At 40.6% G+C, this 26389-nt stretch overlaps 1 protein-coding gene across 3 annotated transcripts in view; it reads right to left on the reverse strand.

Moving 5' to 3' along the window:
* Nucleotides 1-209: 209 nt before the first annotated feature.
* Nucleotides 210-26389, reverse strand: part of dapk1 (death-associated protein kinase 1) — an 85451-nt gene continuing 59271 nt past the window's right edge. For 2 of the 3 annotated variants that reach the window (XM_007575683.2, XM_007575682.2), the window contains exons 8-26: nucleotides 23469-23621; nucleotides 21380-21425; nucleotides 21156-21245; nucleotides 20217-20309; nucleotides 17790-17909; nucleotides 16196-16294; nucleotides 14988-15086; nucleotides 13396-13494; nucleotides 13107-13304; nucleotides 12638-12835; nucleotides 10221-10319; nucleotides 8406-8483; nucleotides 6549-6768; nucleotides 5588-5773; nucleotides 4883-5080; nucleotides 3598-3736; nucleotides 3107-3227; nucleotides 2004-2192; nucleotides 210-1581 (exon numbers count right to left, since the gene is read on the reverse strand). In XM_007575683.2, coding sequence (XP_007575745.1) covers nucleotides 301-1581; nucleotides 2004-2192; nucleotides 3107-3227; nucleotides 3598-3736; nucleotides 4883-5080; nucleotides 5588-5773; nucleotides 6549-6768; nucleotides 8406-8483; nucleotides 10221-10319; nucleotides 12638-12835; nucleotides 13107-13304; nucleotides 13396-13494; nucleotides 14988-15086; nucleotides 16196-16294; nucleotides 17790-17909; nucleotides 20217-20309; nucleotides 21156-21245; nucleotides 21380-21425; nucleotides 23469-23621 — 3706 coding nt within the window. In that variant the 3' untranslated portion in view covers nucleotides 210-300. Of the gene's footprint in view, nucleotides 1582-2003; nucleotides 2193-3106; nucleotides 3228-3597; nucleotides 3737-4882; nucleotides 5081-5587; nucleotides 5774-6548; nucleotides 6769-8405; nucleotides 8484-10220; nucleotides 10320-11897; nucleotides 12104-12637; nucleotides 12836-13106; nucleotides 13305-13395; nucleotides 13495-14987; nucleotides 15087-16195; nucleotides 16295-17789; nucleotides 17910-20216; nucleotides 20310-21155; nucleotides 21246-21379; nucleotides 21426-23468; nucleotides 23622-26389 lie in introns of those variants that run through there. The other variant, XM_007575684.2, reaches the window with a different exon arrangement.

Raw genomic sequence — 26389 nt, forward strand, 5'->3', positions numbered from 1 at the left:
AAATGTGTTGTAATATGTGAAATAATCTGCAAGTGGAAGTGGAACCATTTCATCAATATTAAGGAATTATTTAGTAAAACAAGCGCCAACATTTTGATGAAAAGTTTCCTTCGAGTTAGTTTTGCCTTATTTTTAATTTACTAAGATATTTGCAGTAGAAATTAGATTATTTGGTCATATTTTATGTTTCTTCAGGTTTTGTGTTTTTGCAGTGCAGAGGGGGAAGGTCGGCTGTACAGGATGTTGGGAAACGGCGAGCAGCTCTTTATGATTGCACTTCGTTGCTGAAGCTGCGGCTCGTCAGCGCGATATGACGGAGCTGATTGAGTTGTACGACGTGCCGCCGTTGCAGGTGGGCGGGTATCCGTTGGGGGCGCCGCTCAGCGCCTCCATGTTGACCCTGAACACCGGCGACGCCTTGAGCAGGAAGTCCGCGGCGTCCCGACGCCCCAGCTCCCGCAGTTTGATCATCAGAACACCGACCGTGCTGCCGGCTCTGCCGCTCCACTCCCGCAGCAGCGCCGCCGTCGGGCTGGGCGGCGCCGGCTGCGCGTCGGCGTCCGGTGCGGCGCCACCGCCGCTGCCGCCGCTGTGCTTGGCCACCAGGTCGGTGAGGCCGAGGTTCATGGCCAGCAGGCACCAGTCCTTGCCCAGTGCGTCGGGCGGGTCCAGCATGCGGCACAGCTTCCTGCGGGCCAGCAGCGGCACGTCGGCGATGTGGACGTCGGTTCCCAGAACGCCGTGCTGGTAGACCTCAGCGCAGCCGAACGCCAGGATGCTGCTGAAGCTCTCGCGGTAGCCGCCCATCGTGTTGGTGAGCGAGGTTTCGCGCTGGATCTGGGCGCGGCAGAAGTCTTTGGGCTGGTACACCATGATGGGGGCGTGGTGCTCCCGCAGCTGCTGCGGGCTCAGGTAGTACCGGGCGGTGAGCAGGCCCGGCAGCGTGGAGGCCAGCAGGTTCTCCGTGATGCTGCACACGGTGTCCAGCAGGACGTAGCACTTGGCCCGCTGTGACTCGTGGCCGCGCACCTGGATCTCCACGCCCTGGCCGTGGTTCACCAGCAGGATCATGGCCTCCGCCCCCGCCTGGCTCACCTTGGCGCCGTTGGTCCACAGGTGGATGTCTCCGTCCGAGTCGTCGGCGCCGTCCTCCTCGGGTTTTTGCTGGTGGCTCCAGCGGCACAGGTTGACCTGCAGCTTGTGGAACAAGCCGCAGGGGAACGGCGTGAGGTGCTCGGCGGGGACGAGCCGCACGCCGCCGTAGATCAGCGCGTCCTCGTCCTCCTCCTCCGTCCAGGAGCGGTGCATGCCGTTGGTCTTGATGAGCGCCGGGACGTCCACCATGGACGGGTTGGTGATGTCGCGGGCGCAGACGTCCATGGCGTCCAGGATCTGCAGCAGCTCCTCCACGTCGCTCTCCGGCGCCAGCGCCTGCACCTCCTCCAGCCTGTAGCGCCCCCTGTAGTGGTGGATGGCCTTCGGCGTTTCCACGGACAGCAGTTTACCGAGGACGTTGGTGCAGAGCCAGCGAGGCTCGAGCACGACGACGTCCTGCACCGTCTCGCTCTGCATGATGTTGATCTGCAGGAAAAACACACAGAAGAAGCTCACTCACCGTTTGACACTTTTAGTGATGAATTTGAAAAATCTTTTAAGGAATAAAGCGCTTGTTTTTCCTTTTCCACTTCTACCCAAAATACCTCTGTGACCCCAGATTAACTAACCAATTATTCCTCCTTAAACAGCTTAGGAAAGCTCTACGGCCTAAACAAAACATGCTCATCTCTGTTCAGAAAGATTTTCTTTTTTTCAGTTGTCCTAATCCTCTTCTGCAGCAGAGGCTCGATGAACCTTTCATGTTTGGGTTTCTGAGTCGAGTCGTTCTGGTAAACAGGCTGACTAAACGCCCCTGACTCAGCAGTGCGCCCTGGTGGCCAGTCGTGGTACTGACTGAACTGGTAACCAGCACTGCTGACGTTGGGTTCTGGTGTGTGACGCCTCACCTCCCCCATGCTGTGCAGCTGCATGGCCAGAGTCCGGAGGTGGTCCTGGCTGACCAGCGGGTTGATCTGCTCCTGGACGTCGCTGACAAACTGTTGCCATGACGTCAGCTGGTTCGGCCCGCTCAGCTTCCTCCAGGACGGCAGCGCGGCCAGCAGGCGCTCCGACAGCTGCGTCATCGGACCGAACCTCTGCAACGAGGGAGAACAGGAAGGTGAGAGCACAAATAAACTAATGGAGTAGAAACTAAAGCACTTTAAACCTTTAACACGCCTGCATGAGTTTGTAGTACCGATGTTTACTACAGGATGCTTTTATTTTGAAGGCTGCTTTTGCTTTAACGATGTTGGTGAGGTGTTGTGTTGAACATCTTGCACCAAAGCTCTAACAAAGCTAAAGAAATGCACTTTAAATTGTACATATATTCTGTGAACTGGACTCCTGCTCGGCGTACAGATGCTCTGCGCTTTCAGATAAAAAAACTAAATTTGTTGTGATGCATCCAGAAAATGCTGCAGTGACCTCAAATCTCACCGTTTCTGTTTGCTCATTAAAACTCAAGGATATTATCTGCTTTTACAGAAACTCTGAAAACTGTAATTTAGAACGTATGCCTTATTTTATTATCTATGCAAATTTTTCCATTTACACACACAAACTTGACACTTAATACTAATTTCCTGTAAGAACCAAAACCTCTGATTGAATCCCTCAAATTCCTTAATAATATTTATTACAATATTTTTACAGAAACCTCTGAATGTTTTTTTTACAAGTATTTAGACATTTTAGCTTTTATGGGGGTTTTTTTTAGATCTTTTTTCATATATTCGTTTATCTTGTATTTATTGTATTTCCTTTTCTTAAAATATGTTAATTTATCTCAACAGACTGATTGATTTTGATGCTGTTCTTTAATGAAAAACCTGTTTTGTACATTTTTGTTCGATAAAAATAAAAAAGTATCCTAAAAAGTTATGATGCCGTTTAATAAATGCTGCAAAAAATGCAGGTTTTCTAGATTGTTTTTGGAAATATTAAACAGTGCAGTAACTTTGTGCTCCAAATGCTGAAGGCTCTGATGTTTGCAGACGTTTGGACTCACAGAGACGATGCTGGCGCGCAGCTCCTGCAGGTGACTCCTCAGCAGCTTCAGGTCCTTGGAGTTTGATGCTCCGGTGTCCATCACAAACAGTTTGTCGCTGATCTGCAGATCGTTCCCAAACCTGGAAACCAGAAAAACTTTTACCATTTCAGATCAACCTGAACGGGATTTTCTTCAGTTTCTCCTATTTTTCCCATGTCTGCAGTTAAAGCAGGGTTTTTCCCAGTGAATCATTAGCCTGGCGGGCCACCAGGCTTTACTTCTCCCCCGCCAGGCTGATTGTCTTTTGTTTATTTTTTATAAATCAGTAACAGAAGATGTTGGTTTACCGTTTCAGAGCAATCTGGATTTTATTTTCTTCAGTTTTATCACTAAAGCATGGTTGGCTGTATTAGCGTTTTCAGCAACGTGCTTTAAAGGTTTTCTGGGTTAAACCAGGTTTAAAAACGGTAATTCTGTTTGGCGTTTTGTGCTGTGGTTTGATTCCCGACCTGTTCCTGACTTCCTTGAGCAGCGCTCGCTCTTTGTCGTAACTGAACTCTCCAGAGAACGCCCTGGTGATGTCGGCCAGGTCGGCGTGCGTCGCCACCAGGACGACCGTCAGCGGCTGCTGGATCCGACCGCCGAAAACTGGACAGAAAATCAAAACATCAGTAACGTCACAGACAAACGTCAGGTCTAACATCAGGTTTACCTGTAGAGGACATCAGCAACTAGGCAGTGAAAGTGCTTTACATCATAAAAACACCAGGCAGTCAAAAATGATGAAACAAGCAATAAATGTTACATTTTTAATAAGCAAATACAGATCCAATGTGTTGATCAATGTTCGTTATTATTAATCAACAATAAAGAAGCGGGTTTTCAGCTTTGATTTAAAGGAAATCAGTGTTTCAGTAATTTTGTAGTTTTTGGAAGTCTGTTTTCAGGTGATGAAAGGCTGAATTTATAACCATCTTTATCTGGGCTGATCTGGTACCAATCAGCCCAGACTGTGGGCCTGACCGGTGCCATCTAGATGTAAAAACTGGAGCTGCATGCTGACTCTTCATCAGGGGTGCCTAAAGTGTGGTTCGGGAGTCATCCGTGGCCCTTGGAACAATTCTGTGTGGCCCCTGACTGCAGTTCAGGAATGGTTGAAATTTTGTCTTTTTTTTTTAATGAGAATTTGAATGACAAATTGATGAAAAACCAGATTATTTCACATATAACATGAGAAATATGTGTTTTTGTATGCGAGATGGGGAAACTAGTACTTTTCCAACAATATTTAAGAATTATTTACTTAAAACAAACTCTACCTTCTTGCTGAAAATTACTTGTAAGACAATTTCGTCTTATTTCAGACGTACTAAAACCTAGACCAAAAACACTTGATAAGAGTTTGTGGTTTTGCAGTGTATGTATGTAAGCTTCTGGCTGTTACATATTTAATGCTGTAGAATTGTTTCAACCCTTCTTCTGACTGATACCTTTGCACATTATGAACCTCTCTAGAAGCTTTTGCTTAATGCAAAGGAAACAAATGAGGAAATGTGAAAAAGTTTATGTTGAGTTTATTAGATTCACTATAACTGCTACGGCGTAAAGACTTATGAAAATTGGTTTTATGTTTTTCCAGATGAATGTTGCAGGGCAGATATTTAATCTAAGATAGAAAACATTTGGGAATTATAAGTTATGGTTATTGGATTTTAAATGAGGCTGTTGGGAGGCAGCGGACATAAATATTTTGATCATTTCGAGCGGTGTGTGAGTGAATGCAGCACTCTTTACCGATGTTGTCCTGCGGCGGGGTGAGGGCCTTCAGCAGGTTCAGCCAGTAGGTGATGTGGCCCAGCTGCGTCTCGTACGGCTCCTCCAGGCTGAACAGCACCAGGTGGATCGCCGTCACGTCGTTGGCCGCAAAGTAGTCGTAGGAGCAGTGGTAGACGGGGTTTCCTGAGAACTCCCAAATGCTGAAGTCACCAACACCTTCAGAGGAAAGGAGGAGGTTACGTTACATTTTAATATGTTAAAGAATATCTGTCTATGGAAGTACATTCATGCCATGAAAGAAAAAAAAAACAATAGTAATTATGAGTTTTAAAAGTCAGAATTATGCAAAAAGGTCACATTGTTTCTATAAGGAGGCTTGCTCCAGTATCTTATAATCATGACTTTGAATATCACAATTATGACTCTTTATGTAAAAATTATGATTGGATCTCAATATTAGAACTTAGAAAATCACAATTATGAGATTCAATCTCAAGATTTTAACTTAGAAAGTTGAGACTGAAAGTCAAAATTATGACTGACGCTCATAATTATGACTCAATCTTGAAATTATGACTAAATCTCAAAAATATGACTTTAAATCTTGTAATTATGGCTTCCTCCTGGGTTTTTCTTCTTTCATGGCAGAAACGGGCTTCCATACTACACAGAGATCTGTACAGTGGAGGTGAATTTCCAGGGTGTTCTTCGCGAGCCTCTCACCGTGGATGTTGGCGTGCTGGATGTCGATGGCCTTGGTGGCCAGCTCGTCCGCTGCCGACAGCGCGCTGTGGACGGGGGAGAAAACCTCCAGCACGCCTTTGGTCAGGCTGGGCTCGAACATCATGCTGCGACTGCGCACGCTCACGTTCTCACAGCCGGGGTAAAGGTTGGAGATGCTCACAGAGACTGCAGAGGAAGAGACACAAACCTGAATCTGCAGAATGTTTACCAACCAGGCTGGCTGGCTGAGACTCTGGTCAGAGGATTTCTCTGCAGTTTGTTCCACAAACTACATCTAATATTATCAGGAATAAATATTACAAACCCACAAGCTGTAGCTCAAACAGGTGTTGTGATGATGCAGTTTTTGTTTTCTTTTAACTTTTGGTTTTTATCTAAAACGTCACTTTTACCACATGGGGGCGCTGTGTTACCGCAAATAAATCCCCTTGTTACAGCCTTGACATTTGAATTTCCATCACATGCTGCAGAGCCGCACCTACCCGCTGTTTTTCTGGAGCCTGTTGGAAACATTTTATTCTATTCGTTTAGGTGAATCCAGTCTGTCTTTATTAAAACTGGATTAATTTTACTGAAGGCTAAACACTCAGATGTTGAGATAAAGTTAACTATTTAAACCATAAAAGTTACCTGCAGAGTCAGATTCACTTCATCATCTCATCATAAAATGATTCTGTCTTCTGCAGACAGAATCATTCATTTCCCTCATATCCTGGTCAGTTGTGAAAGGCCAATATTTTTCTTCATCATCTGAATTAATGTTTGTCATTTTTGTAATAGTACAGACCGTTTTGTTTTTTTCCCTAATAATGGTCTCTCTTTCATTTGAGAGAGAAAATGAGAAAAAATATGCAAAAAAGTAAAATAAATAAATAATAAATAAAAAAATCCATAACAGATGTTATATTTGTTTTCTGCTTGAAATAGGATGTGTCGCTACCTGCGGGTTTGGAGTTGACGGGGGAGTTGGGGTGTCGCGCTGAGTTGGCCATGCGCGTCGTCCTGCGCCTCCGGAAGAAGCTGCGCAGGATGCCGCATTTCAGCGACTCCAGCAGCGTGCTCTTCCCGGACCCGGAGTGTCCGAACAGCTTCAGTTTGATCCTGGGCTGGATGGTCTGAGTGGGGCGCAGCTGCTGGATGTAGCTCAGTTTGTGGTTGTCCTGGAAACGAGGAGGAGGAAAAAATTAATGCTTGTGCTTAACATCTATGGAATGTAGCAGGGTATTAATGCCATGCTAAAAAAAATAAAATAAAATAGACACGAGGACAAAAGCATGTAATTATGAGAATAAAGTTGTAAAATTACTAGAATAAAGTAATAGAATAATGAGAATAAAGTTATATATTTAAGCCTTATTTAAATTTTATTTTCTAACTGACCTTAAGCAATACTTTGTCAGAAAAGCTGAAATGTGTGTGAGCTGTAAGCTAGAACTATCATAATAAACAGAAATAAAATGGATTTAAACACTGAACATCAAGCTGTGCATGTAAAACTCAACCTAAAATCTGTTTTTCGACTGATCAGAAACCAAAACGAACGCTGCGCACCATGGCTGCGTGTAATGCTGCCAGTGGTCGACAGTGAGGTCGTCCTGCAGGCATCCAGCAGATGAGTCAGGATCATCATGGCCTCCAACTCTGAGGGGGACGTGAAACACTCCACGCTCCCACTCGGCTACGCTGCTGCATCCACCAAACCAACATCTTCATTCCACTGATTGTGGTTCACAGAGTGCAGCATCTGTGCTCCGTTTAGCTAAAGCAACATGTTTTCTTTTCCATATCCTGGCCTTGAGAAGAAGTCAGTCTTTATCAAATCTGTGTGTTAGAGTCTTATTTTAGCTCAGCATATGCAGAGGATGACTGTTTTCACAGTTGCTGCTTTCACGTTTTCACGCTTTGCTCTGAATCTCAGCAGGTTCTCAGCAGGATCGCACTTTTAAACGAACCTTTAAACCTTTTTTAAACAAATTTAAAAAGTTTAAGGTCAATAAAAATCACTTCACTTCATGTAGAGTTGATATTCCTCAACAGATCTCCACTGCATAAACGATGTGACGGCTTTAACAATCAGTATTCTTCATCAACACATCATTGTATAAGATGAATTTATGTTTTGAATCAACCAGACAACTCAAAGCGTAATTTTGTTAAATGTTGACATCACGAATGGCTGTAATAAACAGGAAGTAGAGTTTGCTAGCTAGCATAGACACCATCTTAGAAAAATGGAATCAGAGGTTTGGACTTTTACCATGTTTCAGGGTTTCGTGGCTCTGGTAAGGCTCAAACCCGCCATGGATAGGAGGGTCACTATTTGACATTATTTGCCTTTTTGTGCTTTAACTCTTTTCTGGAAAAGTCAAAAACAACCTCAAGCGTAAAAGCATTTGTCTTGCAATTCTGAGGAACTTATCTCAAATTTTGCCGTTTCCATCAATCTTCTCTTATAAGATACTTAAAGAAGGGCATAAAAATAAACATTGATGGAAACGCATTTAATGAGAGGTTTGTGAGTTTGTGCATGAACACAAACCGTTTTGACCGTCTTTCTGCGCGTTAGGAGCCATAAACCTGCATGAGACTTCTCCAGCTCTGTGAAAACCTCCATCCTTCCTTTGGCAGATTGTTTCTATCTTCGTCTCGACACCTTCACACCAAAATAGTCGAGTGCCGAGACTGTGAAACCCGACTCTGCATCATTATCCTACGTTTAGGCTCGTATTGAAACTACTTACAGACATTCAAAGCAACATTTAAATTGTTTTACCTCTTTAAAAAAAAAGATTTTTACCTTTTTAAGCTTTCCTAATAAATCCACGATGTGTTCATGATGATCAGCAGAAGCCAAATCCTCGGCTGTTTTTCCATCCTGGAGAGAATAAAGACGACATGGAGAAATCAGATCATCAGTTAGATGATTTATTGGCTTCATGTTACTCATAAAAAGAAAAGTTCATTTTACATTTAAAACATAGTTGCATTTTTATTAATTTAACCAACATGGAGCTGTCTGCCATCAAATATGGAGGCCTAGCTATTAATATTGTGCAATCTGCAGGCATAAAAGATTTTTTTTTTTTTTGCTATGGGAGACCAAAACTAACTGCAGCCCAGGGCCCTTATTTTTCTAGATCCAGCCCTACTGGGGCTGAATCTAGAATCTGGACCACATTTGGTGATAATTACTTATTCAAAACCTAAAATACTAGAAAATGTACCAGGAACTTATGCATTTCAGAGTTTCTATATTTAGACTTAGTGTTGGTATAAGTACTAAAAAAAACTGAACTTTAATGGATTTTGGCATCAGGATTATGTCAGAATGACATTTGATTCTGAAAAACAAAACGAAAACAAAGGCGAGATTCAAGAATATCAACACAGTGTCATCTAGTCTTGTTATCGGAAACCCAATATTGTCTTTCAGTTTCCACGTATTTAAGTAGGGGAACTCTCATTCTTTCTCCTTTACATGTTTTTCATTGTTTTACAACCAAACCTCACATCATGCTTTAGGAGCCGAGCCATCCGCCGCCGCCCGGCTGCGTTTGCTGCTCCACACGAGGAAATGCATCTGCTGCTTCATTCCTTTATTTTTCTTGTGTAAATGGAGAACAGCACAACTGAGCTGCAAGTTAAAATGAAGTGAAACCAAACACTGACCGCTTCAACGTGTCAGAGACGGCTGCAGATGGAAGGTGTCACAACTACTACGACTGATGCTTGGCAACCAGCGGCTCGTTAATCACACAAACCGGAGGGAGAATCAGTTCCACATGTTATTACATAACTGTTGCTATGGAGAGTTTAAAAGGACGATGAACAATTATACAAGCAGCCTGACAAGGATTCAGTCATAAAAAAGTGTCTGAATTTAAGACATCTATTGGTTTGACGGAGAAAATCCCAGAAATAAACGGAGATCCTTCAGCTCTTCGCTCCTCTGCAGCATCACGACACAAAACAGCCGGCTGGACAATAAATTAAACATCCTGGATTAAACATGCATTTCACATCAGCTGTCATACAATTTTTACTATACGAGGAAGAGCTTCGAGTGGAGACCGTCTCTTCTTAGAGTAGTCTCAGGAATTTTATGGAAAAAAATCTCAGACATTTTCTACAAAGAAACTCAGAAATTTCAGAGAAAAATCTAAAAAAATTTAGATTAATCTCAGAAATTTTCAAGAGAAAACGTAGACATTTCTGAGACTCAAAGGTTGAAAAACAAAAAACAAAAAAAAAACTCTGAAACTGAGATTAATCTCAGAAATTTTCTAGAAAAAACTAGAAAATTTCTGAGCTCCAAAAGTTAAAGATTAGTGAGGAAAAACTCCAACATTTTGAGATTAATCTCAGAAATTTTCTAGAAAAAACTTGGAAATTTCTGAGGTTTGGTCAATAAATGCTGAATTTTTTTCTGTTTGTTAGTTTGAATATTGAGGTTGGATTTTTCCGGAACCAGATCTGGTGTTTACTGACTCCATCTCAGTCAGGAAACTACAAATTTCCCTTCAAACAATTAAACTGTTATGTAAATAGGGAGACATTTCGCTACATAAACAAGGCCGTGTTGCTTATAAACTGCAGTTATTTGCTGACTTACGTTTGTGACGGCGTCGATGTTTGCTCCGGCCAGACAAAGATGGCGGACGACCTCCAGGCTCCCGTTTCCAGCAGCCAGGTGGAGAGGAGTCCGTCCATGCTGGATGTCAAAATAAAACTCAGTTTTTAGAGCATGTTTGCTAGATTTTATTAGTAATTATTAGTTAAATTTGTTATTATTAGTTATAGTAGCAGTTTTAGTTTTTCATAGGTGCAGAATTTAAAAAAGTTGAAGTATTTTGATTATGTGCATGTTGATCAGGTAATTAATACTCAACAGAAGACACGATTTTCAAAAATATATTCAGCTATTTTTAAACATTGAAGCATTTTCTCCAAACTTTTGTCGACTAGCATAAGCGCCATAATCTGCTGACATAAACGGCTTCATTTCATATCACATTAAAAGGCTAAGAAAAAGATTCATAAGCATAAATGTCTTATTTTAAGTGTAATAAAACATTTGCACTGGAAATTAGACAAAAAATAGTTGGTAAGATTTTATGGTTTTGCAGTGTATCTGCCATTTATAGAAAAATTAACCGCCACCCCAAAATGAAGCCTGACTTTATCTCCAGTTGGCTTCCATCTTTCTAACTGTGAACAGACGGGATCATTTCCACTCCCTCCTGCTCATTGATCCGCTCACGTTGTTTCCAGCTGAAGATGAACGCAGAGCGTGTGACGCTGTCTGCGAAACGCTGCTTTAGATAAGCCTGAAATAAGGGAAAGTAAAGCACAAATCCCTCCATGTCTAGCAGATATGCATCAGCAGCCTGTCAGAAACGTTCCCCACTGAAAGTGAAACACGTTAAAATGGAGAGAGTCAAAGTGGGAAGTGAAATCAGCAACGTGTGGGAAGGCCGGGTCGAATCGGATTTAAATCGCAGAGAAAAACTGTTTTTCATTCCAACAGGGTGGATGAAAAATAAAGTTTTAACGACACAAAGGTGAAAACAAAATGTAATACGCATGACGTCACATTCTTACTTTCAATTCAGTGAAGATGCATCTAATTATTAAGGTGATTATTTTAGTTATTGAGTTAAAAAGTTAGCACATTCTGCAGCCTTTTTATATGTTAGAAATACATTAAAAACAAGTAAATTAATTTTTTAAACAAAGAAAATATGGAAATATTAGTTTTTCATGTTAATTTTTGCTTTTCGTTTTGTCATTTGAAGGTTTGTGTTTATTATTATAATAAGTTTCATATAATTACACAAATTTCTCAGTATGTTAAGATGTTCACTGTGTGAAAAATAAGAAATCATACTTAACCCTTAGGAGTCTGGGGTCTAAATGGCCGCCCCGGCGCGCAGTCTTCCTCTTCTCTGCATCAGAGCTCGCTCTGCAGCCATGTAGCGACGGCTAGCAAAACTACTACAAACAAAACTAGCCGTCGCTAGTTTTGTTAGCGACGGCTAACAAAACTACTAGTTTGTGTGTTCGGCTAACACACGAACTCTAACTAAGACACTTATAGTCTAAAAAACTCATCCGAAACACTCCTAGTACAATCCAAAGCGTCACTGCGCTCCAGTCTCTTCCCGTCTCCAAAACGCTCCACAGCGTCTCGCACCACGTGTCTCCGTTCACCTAGCAACAGACCGTCAACACCTTTTCATTGGTTTTTTAGAAATGTGGCACATTTAGACCCCACAAAATAAGGCGGAAATGATCGATCATATTTCTGGCTTTATTTTGAAGTAAATAACCACAAAACCAATATAAAACCACCACTTTTATAAAGTCTGAAGTCCGTGCTGCATGCCGTCCGTCCAGCATGCCGAGTTGAAATGAACACTCGGCATGCTGTCAGTGTTGTTACGAGGCCTTATAAATGCGTCACGTGTTTGCCCGTTCCAGAGCGGGCATCGACTCCTAAAAAGAAGATTAACATTTTATGGCCTAAATCTCCCACCGTAAAACATATTTATAAGAAAAGTTTTCATGTTATTTTAAATGATAAATATATGTTTCTGTACAATTTTGGTTTAGTTATTGCTCCTAATATATTGTTCTTTCAACAAATCACCTTTTTTGAGTCTACTCCAGTTAACCATTAACTAAATTAGTTGGTGATTATATTAATGATCGATTAATCGCAATTAATCCAATTAATCATTTCAGCTCTACTACAGATGGTGAAAGTGGGAAGTTTTAAAAAGCGAACAGCGAACATACATGACCTCTGAATAGTTTGAATGGTCAGTATGAACATCAGAGTGACTCCAGGAAAAACAGATAGATGCAAAATGGATGGATGGACTTTAGATGGATAGAACGAACTGATGAACAGTAACATCTGGAAACAGATTGATATTTCCTGTTCTGCGTTTTTCCTCGCTGTCCCTTTAAAACTTCCCAGCATGCATCATTGCAGTAGTAGAAGCTTTCCTGATGATCAGAGCTCACCTTGTTGGGCAGGTCCAGGCTCGCCTTGGCGCTGCACATCGCCGTGACGACCGCCAGATTTCCGTCCTTGCAGGCGATGTGGAGCGGTGTGTTGCCATGGCGATCCTGCTGGTCCAGGTGGCAGCGGTGCCTGAGGAGGCAGCGGACGACATCAACCTGGCAGCGGCGAACCGCCAGGTGGAGCGCCGTGTGGCCGTCCTGCCAACAGAACCGGGTCAGAAACAGAACCGGGTCAAAACAGGGCCAGACATTTAAATAACAAAAATATAGATAAATATAAAGAAACAAAAACTAATAAATCTTAACCTGCAACATTGCAACAGAGTTTAACTGAATTCAAAGTCCAAATAAGTAGAAGCTGTAAAACATGCTGGTCAAACAAGATGGACGCCCTGGTGTGATGACATCACCAGTGCATTGATTCCCAGTGGAAACAGGAAGCAGGAAGTTGAAGCAGGAAGTGTGTCACCTTGTCCGTGGCCTCCAGGTCCGCCTTGTGCTCCACCAAGCACTCCACAATGTCCACGAAGCCCCGGGCGGACGCCGTCAGCAGCGGAGTCTCCCCCTCACGGTTCTTGGCGTCAACATGGCAGCCGGCCTGGCAGAGCGCTCTGGCTACAGCGGAGTAGCCGTGCCACGCGGCGCAGTGCAGCGGCGTTTCTTGCTCCTGCAGACCATAAAATAAACAAACAGCATGAAGCTCCGGTTCCCTCATGACCTTTCTGTTCATCATGTTTGACCCAGAGGTCGACCCTCACCCGGTCCGTCAGGTCTGGATTGGCCCGGATGCTGCACAGGTAGCTCACCACATCCACGTTGCCGTAGCGAGCCGCCACATGAAGAGCCGTTTCTCCAGACTGCAGGAGAAAAACAGCAAATATTCACATGATTTAGAGAATTACAAGCTTAAAGATGAAACCTGTTCACCTCTGGAACATGCTTACTGCTGAAAATCCAACACGGATCCAAAGTGTTTACATACAGCAGCTAGCAAGAGACGATAGCGTACAATACAGAACGTACGACAAAGCAGCAAGAATGAGAGCGAGGTCAGACTTTAGCGGTTGTAAGATTCCTCTTTATTTGTTGGTCAAGACCATAAACCATTTCTCCTGCTAGCGCTAGGCTAGCATGTCTGCTTTGGTTATATTTACCCAGAATGCCCTGCGTTGTAGTCCACTTCCTGGTTTTGGATCTGATAGTGTGCTTTTGTAACATTCTTACAAAAGCACACCATATTTTGTTGCAGCATTTTTAATAACTTTTCTGACACAAATTTAAGCATATTTTCATCCTATATATTGTTAAATCCTTGTGGGAATAATTAGATACTCATTATATCCACAGAATCTCATATGGGCCAATTTTTATTTACTTAAAGCAAAAATGTTTGCTGAATTTTACCCGTCAAATTTAGGAGTTTTTTTTTAGAAATGCTTTTAAAGGCCTTGTCTGCTGGTAACAGGGGAGATCCTGCGTGAAGACACACCCTGGATGATGAGTTTGCTCGTTTGTGGGAGACGAGGCCACTTAGAGTAAAATCTAATGGATGCAAAATACTTTGTAAAGTCTGGAGTCATCCCTCGTTTCTTTATATTTAGCAGTCAGACTTTCATGTCATCTTTAAAGTGGACTTGATCAATAGTTTTCCAGACTTTCTGACGACTTTCAAAGTTGACTTTGAACGTTTTCCACCGATTTCAGAAATGAAAAGATTCCTAGACATTAGAGATGAATCCTTGTCTTAAGATTTTCACAGTTAATTCTAATTAATTCATTAAATCTATATATATAAAAAAACTGGCTTGAATAAGGTGATTCCCAAAATTAGGGAAGTCTTATTTTAAGCTTTCTGGCATTTAGCAAATTGAAATAATTTGGTGAATCTAACTGACCTAAAAACAAGAAAGTTTAGTGTGATTTAACTTCAGACAGTGAGAAAAAAATTTTGTGTACGAAATTATCTGTAAATAATGTTTTCCCAAACTTTCAAGAACTTCATACAGAAATTAAGCACTTCCCAAACCTTGAAAGCACTGAGATGAAACTCAAGCATTTTAAAGGAAACTGCTTCTGGGATTCAGTGAGTCAGACTGAGCTCTGCACAATCAAACCCACACCAGCAGCATCAAAAACAAACACACACACTCACTCTCACACACACGGTCCATCTTTCTCCATCTCCATAGCAACAACAAATAAGCTGATAAAATGCCAGAGTAACCGCTTTTCCCTCGGCGTGAGTGTGTTTGTGTTGGTTTCAAAGCGGTCGGCCGGGTGGGAGGCGGAGAGCAGCTGAGCAGTAGTAGCGAAGCCGTGTGTGTCTTTAACGTGTGTGTGTGTGACTCGCCTTATCCTGGACGTCCAGAGGGCATTTCTTCTCGTGGAGGAACCTCAGGGTGTCGACGTGTCCGTGTCGGGCTGCGTAATACACGGCGTTGGCTCCGCTCTGACAGGACAACATCACACGTTTTATCCCAAAAATGTTTAAAAAACAAACACACCTCGTGTTTTCACCCGGGACTATTTCAGGGACATGCTAACATCCTGCACTTAGAGCCGCGTTAGTCCAGCTGCTGCCATGGCAACGGTTAACAAGGGAGCTGGCAGCAAATGTCGTGTCATTGTGTGTTTAATTAGCATATCCATTAACGTGACGGCTCAGAAACGATCCTCGCTAAACATGAAGACGCCGTTCCTGGAAGTAAAACATGCTGGGTTTCCTCCAACAGGTTACAATCGGTTTATTGGTGACAAAAAACATGTTCATTACGTTTCTTTGTACAAAATCTTGGTTTCTGCCTAATTTAAGCTCCTTTCAGATTAGCGGTTCCTGTCTCTTTAAATCCAAATGAACTGCTGGAACTTAGCTATGGTTGCTAGGTAACGGGCTGGGCTTGGGTTGCTAGGTAACGGGTTGTCACTAGATGAGGGACAGTGCCTGCTGATTTGTGATGTTGCATTCTGGAGGTTTTTGAAACGGCTCCTTTTCCAGACACCAAAAAACACGTTAACTTTCTTATGGACAAGAAAGTTAAGAACTCCACACCTCAAAATATATAATGAAAATTAGAGTAAAAAATAAAAATCTCAAATAAACCCCTTTGTTCTTTCAGAATTTGACTGATATATTCTATATTAGGTTGAAACTATTAATCTGATTATTCATGATTAATTCATTTAGTAACGATTTATTTTAAACGGGAGAAAACAGACTCAAAAAGTTAACATGCTGAAAGACACTCAGAAGTAACTAAGTCAAAACTGTACAAAAAATATATACATTTCGCATTTAAGAAATTCTCCATATATTCATCAGTTAATCCTCAAAATAATCGATAGAATAGATAAATAAGTTTTAGTTGCAGCCTTAATTGGACATATGACACAAATATGCAATAATTAATTTGTAAATAAATCTTACAAACATAAACAAGTTTAATTTAATGCATTTGCAGCTAAGAGTCTCTCCTCACCGCAGCTGTAATGAATCTAATTGAGTCTAATAAACTCCTCAGCAGGATCAGAATCACGCTGGCGACAACAAACGGGTCTCACCTTGTCGTTAGCCTGGATTTCTGCACCTTTTCTCATCAACACCTCAATGATCTGAATGTTGCCGCAGCCGGCTGCAATCAGCAGTGGAGGAGTCCCATGCTGCGATAAAAAAAGAAAAAAAAACATAATCATGCTTTTAGTGGAAATAATGAGGTTATAAAGAGGAACCAGCTATGAAAAAGAGAAACTTCTGAAAGATTTCTTTCACCTTATCTTCCCCTTTTATGGCTAAAGGGAGAAGAAAGGAAGGAAGGAGACAAAAAGAGGGAAGGAAACAATGAAGGAGAGAAGGAAGACAAAATGAAGGAAAAAATAAAGGAAGGACTGGAAGAAGGAAAAAAGGGAAGGAATAGAGAAAGGAAAGAAAGCAAGAGGACAGAAATAAAAAAAGGAAGGAAGAAGAAAGAAGAAAGGATGGCAGAAAGAAGGAAGACCAAAGGAAGGAAGGAAGGAAGGAAGGAAGTAGTAAACAAAGACGGAAAGACAACATTCCTTTTGTAAATATGCAAAACATCAAAAACTAAGAAATTAAGATTAATCTAAAAAAAACAAAAAAAACAAGGAAATTTCTGAGCTTGATAAATCTTAAATTTTTTTTTGAGGACAGTCTTATGAAAATAATAAAAAAGGAACTTTCTGGGTTTCAAAAGTCAAATTCTTTTTACTTTTGAAACTCAGAATTTTTTTTTAGAAAATTTCTGAGATTTTTTTGGCAGAAATAATTTTTCCCCATTTACAATGCCCCAATATGTTGTTGTAGAAAAGTCAACTGTAGTTTTGTATCATCTAATAATAAAATGATAATAAATATCTTCACATGAATAACCTGCTGGAACATGAACCTGTGCTGTGTTTGGACTCTTTGTGGCTTCGACGCTGAAGTGACGTCTGCAGCTCAGCAGGACGGTTGGATTATTGACCCCAATAAAATCCTACCTGAGAACAACTTCGGCATTTCCCTTTGATCAATAACCAAATGCCTGATTGGCCCATTTAACTCTGATCTCCTTCAGACACATTCCTGTCCAGCTCACACATTTCCTTTTACGACCTGCAGATTACAGCTAAGTAAACTTTTGATTAGCTAAACGACTTACAAATTCTGCGTCAGAGTTTCTGCACATGCATCTGTAAAATCCCTAACTTTTCACTGAACATTCATTTCATTTATAAAATAATAAACTTGCAACATATTTATGCAAGGCATTTCTGAAAACTGAATTTACAGTAAACAAGTTTAATATCTTACATTTCCTGTTGCAGCAGCCAGCAACAGGAAGAGATTAACTACTTATGTACCAGCTGTAAGAAATATAAAAATAATTCTTCTACAATTAACAGCATTTAATTTGTATTATTCAATGTTATCTTAAAACAATACATATATTTATCATGCTATCTTGGTGCTCTTGAGGCCCCCTGGTGGTGTGGAGGGTTATCAACCTCTGACACATGTTGGACTTTCTTCATCAGCTGCTTCAGCGGCGAACAACAACAGATAAAAACTCTCCCTGGGATGAAAACTTGCTAATATTTTCAGAAATTCTGCGTCTCTAAATGTAGCAGGACAGAATAAGAGCTAGAGGAGAATCACCTTGTTGGGCTGGTTGACGTCGTAGCTGTTCAAAGAGCCGAGCAGATGCTGCAGCCCGGGAACGTTGTCGTCGTTAATGGCGTGGATGATGGCCTTCATCACAAAGGAGTCTTCCTCATCCTGTTCAGAAGGAAAAAAAGACACTTCTATCACTCTGTGGATTTTAATCAGTACGTTTCTGCATTTCTTTTTATCTGCAGTGTGACAGAGCAGCGGTTTTACAAAATGGGGACCTCAGAAAGTTGGAGACAAGATTAGAAATAATGTGTAAAAAGTACAACTACAACAACTTCAGCCAATCAGATGTCAGGGATTCTACAGAGGCAGCCAATCAGACGTGAGGGTCTCTCTTAGTCCCGCCCACTAAGTTTCATGGATGAATTTAACAGTTTAAATTAATTCATGATGTGCACAAAAATATAACATATCTGGGTTTTTTTTAAAATGAAATCTACTCAGTTTTAATTTATTTTAGGCTTATTTAATTAATTCTTTATTAAATCAATAATTTCTCCATTATATCCTGTTTTAAAAAATTTAACTATTTAAATAATCTTATTAATTTATTGTAATTTGGCGTTCTTCACTATATTTTCAAGAAAAATTGCAAAATTATTCCACAGTGTGGGGGCTACAAACTAAGGTATTCAGAGGGTGAAGGAGGTTAGACGGATACCCAAGAAAGTTCAGTGGAAGGAAAAAGTGGGCTAGACAAAAATGCAACAAAAATAAGAAAAACTGCAGGATAAGAGAACCGGAACCAAAGTTAAACTTAAGAGTTTTGGGAGAAATTCACAAGAATCGTAGCAGATTTACGGTATTTTAATGTTTAACAAAGAATGTCGAGGATTTCTGCTTTGAATAAAAAGAAACAAGGAATCACAACCAAACTTTCCTGCACCAGCTGACACGATGCCTCTAAACCACTTCAGCCTGACCAGCTCAGCCAATAAAGCCAACGATCCAGAGCAGAGCTTTCACTGCGGCTGCAGTTCAGACTGTAAACTACAGGAGGCGCTGCAGCCACAACAACCAAATCCACCTGAGACATAAGGAAGTTTCAGTGATGTGGCCTTGCTCCACCGTTAACGCTCCGTTAATGATTAATTCTCAAACAGCAACAGCATGAAAGGCTTCGTGTGTCGCCGTCTGTTTAGAAACCAACTCATCCACTTTCCTACTGGTTCTAAAAAACTGGAAAAAATAAAATAAACCAGTTTTAGATTTCTGAGAAAGATAATGCAATTAGTAGAAAAAGAGCTAGCCAAGATGAAAACGTGGTTTGATTTTAATAAGTCATCATTAAATAAAGAAAAAATAAATAAATTTATGGTATTTTCTGGAAATCGGATCTATAAAAAATGTAAAGTTGCACATAAATGGAGTTGAAATGGACAGAATTTGAGGCAAAATTTTTAGGAATTATTCTATACACACAAAAATTGCAAAAATCTATTGGAATATTGTTTAAAATAAAATAATAAACATAAAAGGATTGCATATTCGTTATGAACTATTTGTCTTATTGCTCAGAAATCTGAGGAAATGCAAGTAAAACAACAGTTGATACATCAGTTAACGTACAAAAAAAATCCATTACGCTCATCAATAAAGAGGGATATCGTAAACCAACCAATAAACTTTCTATTCAAAGTAATATTTCAAAATTTAAAGATATTTTACATATAAAACCACTGGAAATAATGTATAAACCCTTGGGAAAAACGTTTTCCTTCTGGACTTTGGAAATTATTTAAGCTAAGAATAAATAATTTGTGAGGTTTGTTAATATTTGAACATACTAAACAGAAAAGTCAGGTAAAGTTTAGATGTGTTTCAGTTATTAGCAAGAAACTGGAATGAATTAAAAATGATCTCAAATGATCTCCTTTCTTGGTGAATTTTAAAAGAGCCTTGAAAAGTAAAATCATAAAAATTTACACTGTTATGTACATGTAGTGGATGCATATGTGTATGTGTGCATATACATGCATATTTAAATGGAAATTATATACATATACACACACATATATGTGTAGCTGCTGAGTTCATGAACAGCTCAGTCAGCATGAGCCTTGGCTTCAGAATATTCCTTTTTTGGTAAATTATGGGTTTGTAAAGTATTTTGTTTTTGTTTTCTGTTTGTAACGTTGATAATTTACCAAAATAAAGTGAAACTGAACTGAGAAAGATCTTCATCAAATCCACATCAATGAACGTGACCTAAAACGTGTTAAATAGTCCAATTATCTCTGGGTTTCCCCCTTTAGCCTGCAGGCAGATCGCTGAGGATAGCAGGAAGAAACTTTAATGCTGCAGACAGAGGGAGTCTGCAGAGTGGATAAGGATCTGGGATGTAATGTGGCTGAACAGCCCAGCCCATCCTGAACCGGTTTGGGTTTTTGTGGAGCTGAGGCCGGGACTCACCAGCGTGTCGTCGCTGCGCGCCACGCTGATGTTGCTCCTGGACAGGAAGGAGCGCGACAGGCGGTTACATAAGGAGATGAGTCGGACGGATTGCTGCAGGAAGAAGAAGAAAAAAACGAGCACAAGTTTAGGAAGTTCATGTCGAGTCACATTAAGGAGACTCAACGGTCAGACATGTAGGGGGATTTTCTGCTCTACTTCTGTCAGTATCCCACTGACCCACAGGTGACATGAAAACTCAATGCAGAAATGCTCCAGTGTTGCAGGACAGTGCAGCCCAAGATCTTAGTCAGAAAATTAAAAAATACATTTTAAAAGGGCAGTATTATGTTTGACAGGCACATTTAATAGCATAATCCTCAGCTGTTAAAAAAATGCTAAGACTTAAAAGAAAGTTAACGTCTTGAAATTGGGTCTCTGTCTCTTTAAGAAGCTCCTGCTCTTTCTGAAGCTCCGCCTTCAGGAAGTCGTCCCAACATGGCTCCTCCGTTAACCCTTTAATGTTTTTACAAGTAGCTCCTATAATGAGCTCAGCTGCTGCTGCATAAGGTTTTAAGTGTTTGAAGATTCCCAAATCACAGTTTTACAAAAACGTGGAAGCATTTTTAATAGCTACGTCTGCAGGCATTAGGAAGTTTATCAGACTTGCCGGGTTATTTATTCCCCATAAGGCAGATTTAATTAAGCTGGATTATTGAGTTTAAGGCCTTTGTAAATATTGCTTTACAGTCATGTTAACAAAATGCCAACAGTGGATGAAGAACTCAGGCAGGAGACAAAAACAACAGGAATGGCATTTAGCTACTGATAATCAATGCATTTTATACAGTCTGGTGGTTTGTTGAGTCAGTTAATGGGAGTCAAAGCCGGCGAGCAAACAGAGGCTTCATCCAGTTATACAACAGCAGCAGGAAGTGAATTGGTGACAGAATCACTTACTTTCCATTTCCTTCGAGCTGCAAACTTCTTAAACTTCTCCATGTTGACGGCTGACTCCTTCCTGCTCAGGGCTTGCTGAGTGTCTTTTGGCTGATTTCACAAACAAAACCAAAGAAAAGAAAAAATTAGCTTTCAAATCTAAAGTCAAACACAAAACACTGGCAGACAAGGCAGTGGATGTTTTAAACTGGGTAACGATTATCCACAGAGGAGCAGAGTCTAACCTTGATCCAGGGGTGCTGCAGGGTGTCCTGAATCGTCATCCTCTTTCTGAAAACAGAAATAAGCCAACATGAGCAGAAAAATAACATTTTTAACAAGGTTATGCTGTTTTGTATTTCACAAGAGAAGAATTTATCCTGCAGATTGATTAAAAACAATAAAACAAAAAGAGGCAACAGAGATGAGCCGGTACCTGCTGAGGATCGACCGTCTTTAATTCAAACCAGCTACTGGAATCCAGTTCTTTAAAAATACATGAACGAATCATCCTTTAAATGTTTACATCACTGTTTATTTAACCAGACTTAGAGTTTCTCTGTGCGATGTTAACCACTCTTCAAAACAGGAAAAACAAGAGAACATATCACTCCAATAAGGCAGAGGAGGTGACAAATGGTTTGATGAAAATACATTAGAGCTGAAACGATTAATCAGATTAGTCACGATTAATCAATTATTGGAATGATCGTCAACTAATTTAGTAATAGATTAATCGTTAAATGGAGTATACCAACTCACAAAAACAACACAACTAGAGCTTTAATTCAACCAAAAAATACACATTTTGTATTTAAGATAATAAAAACTTTTTAAATTATGTTCACTGCAAAAACTCCAACTAAGTATTTTGACCAAGTGAATTAATCTGCCATTGGAACCAGTACTTTACCATCAATATTATTATTTATTTAAAAACAAGCCTCTGTAGCTTGTTTAAAAGTTACACATTTTAATTTAGTCTCATTTCAACTGTACTAAGATATCTGCACTATAAACTAGACCAAAAAAGAAACTTGGTAATACTTTGTGTTTTTGCAGTGTTCTACCCCAAAACTTTGAGGAGTATCAGAAAAAGCTTTAGTCCAGAGTCACTGGGAAAATAATAACCTGATATTATCTCTTAAATGTCTTTATTAATCTTCCTTCTTGCCGAGATGATTAATGTCTGATCCTGATTAAATTCAAAACACTGAGTTGAATCCAGTCTGTGAATCTAAAAGCCGCATTAGATCGTTTCTCCAGTCAGTTAAACAGCTTGTCGTCTTTCCCAAATGTTTATTTCTTTCTTAACAAATGAAATCACCTCCCCACCTTCTGCCCTGATTCACCTTCCTTCCCCTCGCCTCATTAGGCCGAAGGAGAAAGCAGTGATTTAAGAAAAGAAAAGGGGGTTTGATGGCATTTACTGTCTCTCTAGGTGCAGCTACAGCCATTGAGCCGTTGCTGGAGCAACTCTAATGAGGACCAAACACAGTCGGAACAATTTCAGGAACCAGCGCCAGAGGACATTTTGCCCAGAAACAAGGAGGTTGTGTTCAGAATATCTGTGAAAATCTGGCCAGAAACACAACATGTACAAGCTGAGCATGAGGAAGTAATTCACAGTTACCAGTCCAGGCAAAAACAGGATGCTTGGAGAACACGCATTTCATTTTCAATGGGGATCAGAGTTTTTGGTCCAGACTGGTTTTATTTGGACTGTCCTGGTATTTTCTCTGTTGAGGTTCTGGATGAGAAACGGGTCCAAAGCATCATACTCATTTTGGTATCATGTCCTCTACCAACATCTACAGCGCAAAAACTCAACTAACTTACATTTAGAACGGGTCATTTCATGATCCACCCGCGTCCCATCAGGTCAGGTCAACTAGAATCAGACCTGAACCTTCAGAGCCACATAAAGACAGTCACAAAGTCAGCCTTCCATCACCTGCAGAACATCTCCAGTATAAAAGGACTAAAGTCCCAGCAAGAGATGGAGGAACTCATCTGTGAGTTTATCTTCAGTCGCACTGATTACTGCAAATAAATCAGCTGCTGCTGCCGTTCTGACTAAAACCAGGAAGATGGAGATATCAGCCAGTTCTGCAGGTTATTTAACCATCAAATTGGTGCAAAGTGTTGTTCTACCCATTCAGCTGGCAGCTTTTTTGCATACCGTTTCTAAAAATGTAGATTTTCTACGTTTTTCAGAGACAGAATAAGCTACTGCTATCAAAGATAACATTATTTTACGCCTTTTTGTACATGTTTACCCAAAATGTTAACATATTTGTACTGGAAATAAAGAGAGAGGAAGGTTGTGCATACTTTGGATCTTTGATAAGAAGCCTCTTTATGAAGTCTTTGGCCAGAGCGCTGGTGTTGCTGAAGAACTCTTCGTCGAATGTGTAATCTACGGCTGAAACGTTGGCCAGAGTTTCCTGCTTGCTGTCGCCCAGGAAGGGAGAAGCGCCACTCAGCCTGCATGGAGGAAATAAACCAAGTCAGACTCAAAATGTTCTCAAAAAATGCATTTCTTTAATGTACAGCCTTATCTACTTTAACAGGAACATGTTTCTTTTTCCTTCTAAATCCGAATGGATTTAATAATCAAAGAGCAGCGGATCAGAGGAACTTCATCCAAACACTTATTCATCTAATCACTATTCATCTGCTGATAAGATTTGCTCCGTCAAGCTGAGATTAAGGCCTTTGATGGGGGAATGGTATTAGCGAGCTGAGTAGCAGCTAATGGTGACTCATAAATCCCGCTTTGCTATGAGACTCAAACTATTTAGTGTGTGCTAGCTGCAGGACAGCCAGCTGGAGCGCTCCCAGTTTGGGTGGAGCGCAGGAATGTTAATGCACCTTCACACCGATCTGCTGATTTCACACATAAAGTAGAAGCAGATGCAGCAAATGAGCGATGTGCACACAGCCATGAGAGGGAAGTGGATAGGAGGCCGATTAGAACAGCCAAAGAAGCCTTCAGGGGTTCCTCATCGAGAGGAAAAAACGCTAATTAACATGTAAGCTGGGAGGAAACATGGAGGTGGAGCGAGGTCAACCTGAGTGGGAACGTTACAAAATCATCATTCAAGTTCAACTGATTATTCTGACGATTAGTCGATTAACTGGATAAAAGGAACGTAAACACTCTGCATATTTTTTATTTAACCACGTAAGTTTATTTTATACATCAGAGTTGAAACGATTAATCGCGATGAATCAATTATTCAAATAATCGCCAACTAATTTAGTAATTGTTAAATGGAGGAAACAAAGAGTAATTAAGACAAAACTGTACAAAAATACATTCATTTTGCATTTAAAGCTGCAGTATGTCACTGAATACTGACTGTAGTGTAAGAAAATGCATGCATTTTGCTGTCACCATGTCGTGACGATACGGTATGAGGCAGAAAATCGAGCTCCTCTGCCTGCTAACTAGAAACAACCAATCAGAGTTAAAATAATCATCAGTTAATACTTGCAGCCCAACTTTACGATGTTAGCGATGCAATAAAAATACAACTGTTCAGTTCCTTTTTAAAATAAAGAAAACACCTTATTGCCTAAAAGCATTATAGCATTTTTTAAGTGTATGTTTGAAAATTTGTAAAAAAATACTGCAAACATCAAAATGTGGAAATCTCAGCTCCTCCTGCTCGACTCGCCCTGCAGTGTATGGCTGATCTGTTGATTATTTTCTGGATTAACCAATAATGATCAGATGAATTAGGAAAGAATTTGAAGTTAAAACTGCAACTTGAATTCTGGTTCGAACATTTTTCAGACAAACAAGGAATGTTTTTTTTACTTTAAATGCACAACGTATATATTTTTTGTGCAACTTTAGCTTAATTCTTGCTCTGAATGTGTTGTTCTCTCAGCAAACACCCTTTTTGAGTGTATTTACTCAATGATTAATTGATTACTAAATTAGTTAACTGACTAATCAATTAATCGGATTAATTAGATTAATCTGATTAATCACTTCAGCCCTACATTCAAGATCTTCATAATGGACTTGAAGTCTGAATTTCTAACCAAAGTTTTGTCCAAATTCATATTTTTTAGTCATATTTAGAAACATAAATCAGTTTCAACTCCACAGAAACTCAAACCTGATTCCCTAAAAGAACTGAATTTATTCCTGGTAGCTTTAGCTGAAGCCTATTCAGCCTCTGAAATCCTGTGAATATGTGTTTCTGCTATCAGAACAGACACTCAGCAATCTATTTTCTGCTCTGGCTCTCAGAGCTGTGACAGTTGTGTGGGCTGACAGCATGAATGCAGATCATGCATGCAAGCAGCAAGTACATGAGTATGCAATTATTAGTATGTTGTTATGCGAGGAAATCACTTCCAACAGCGATATTCAAGAGCAGCTATCGGATATAACATTTAGCTGTAACAGGCTGCTTTTATTGAGCTGAAGTGTATTTAAAATTCATGTGTGGGCACATTTGCCTTTGTGTTTCGACTTAGCAACATATTTTTGTGTGTACATTATTTGCATATGTCAGTCTGAATTGTAGTGTGGCCATAAAGTGAGGAAGACGGCGTCACGTTGCGCCCACAGTGGGTGATCTGCTGGATGCTGGGGGCAGGACCTTATCCTCTGCTGCTGAATTAAACTGTGCTGACAGGCCTCTGCAGCCGAAAACCGGCCCTGCAGCGACGGAAGCTGCTGGTTCTACAGGTCAGGGTTGGTTGTTTCTAAGCTTAACATCAGCAAATATTTCTGACAAAATGGATACAATTTTAGCAGGCTTAGAGTCACCACCATCCAGTTTTGCACCGTTGGGTCACAGAGGTAAAGGTTAAAACGAAAACCCAGGCGCCCAACTCCAAAGTGAATTCTGGGTCTGATTTGAGATTTTTTCCCTCTGGGATTAGTGTCTGGAAATCTGCTGAAGTTAAAAATGAACAAACTTTTCCTAACAGATATCAAGAGGAGTCCACCGCTAACACAAAAGTTAAAACTACGCCAACACCAAACCCTAAAACTACGCTAACTCCGCTAACACCAAACCTAAAACTACGCCAACACCAAACCCTAAAACTACGCTAACTACGCTAACACCAAACCTAAAACTACGCCAACACCAAACCCTAAAACTACGCTAACTACGCCAACACCAAACCCTAAAACTACGCCAACACCAAACCCTAAAACTACGCCAACACCAAACCCTAAAACTACGCCAACACCAAACCCTAAAACTACGCTAACTACGCCAACA

This window comes from Poecilia formosa, unplaced genomic scaffold (assembly GCF_000485575.1).
Source record: "Poecilia formosa unplaced genomic scaffold, Poecilia_formosa-5.1.2 Scaffold386, whole genome shotgun sequence".
NCBI lineage: Eukaryota > Metazoa > Chordata > Actinopteri > Cyprinodontiformes > Poeciliidae > Poecilia > Poecilia formosa.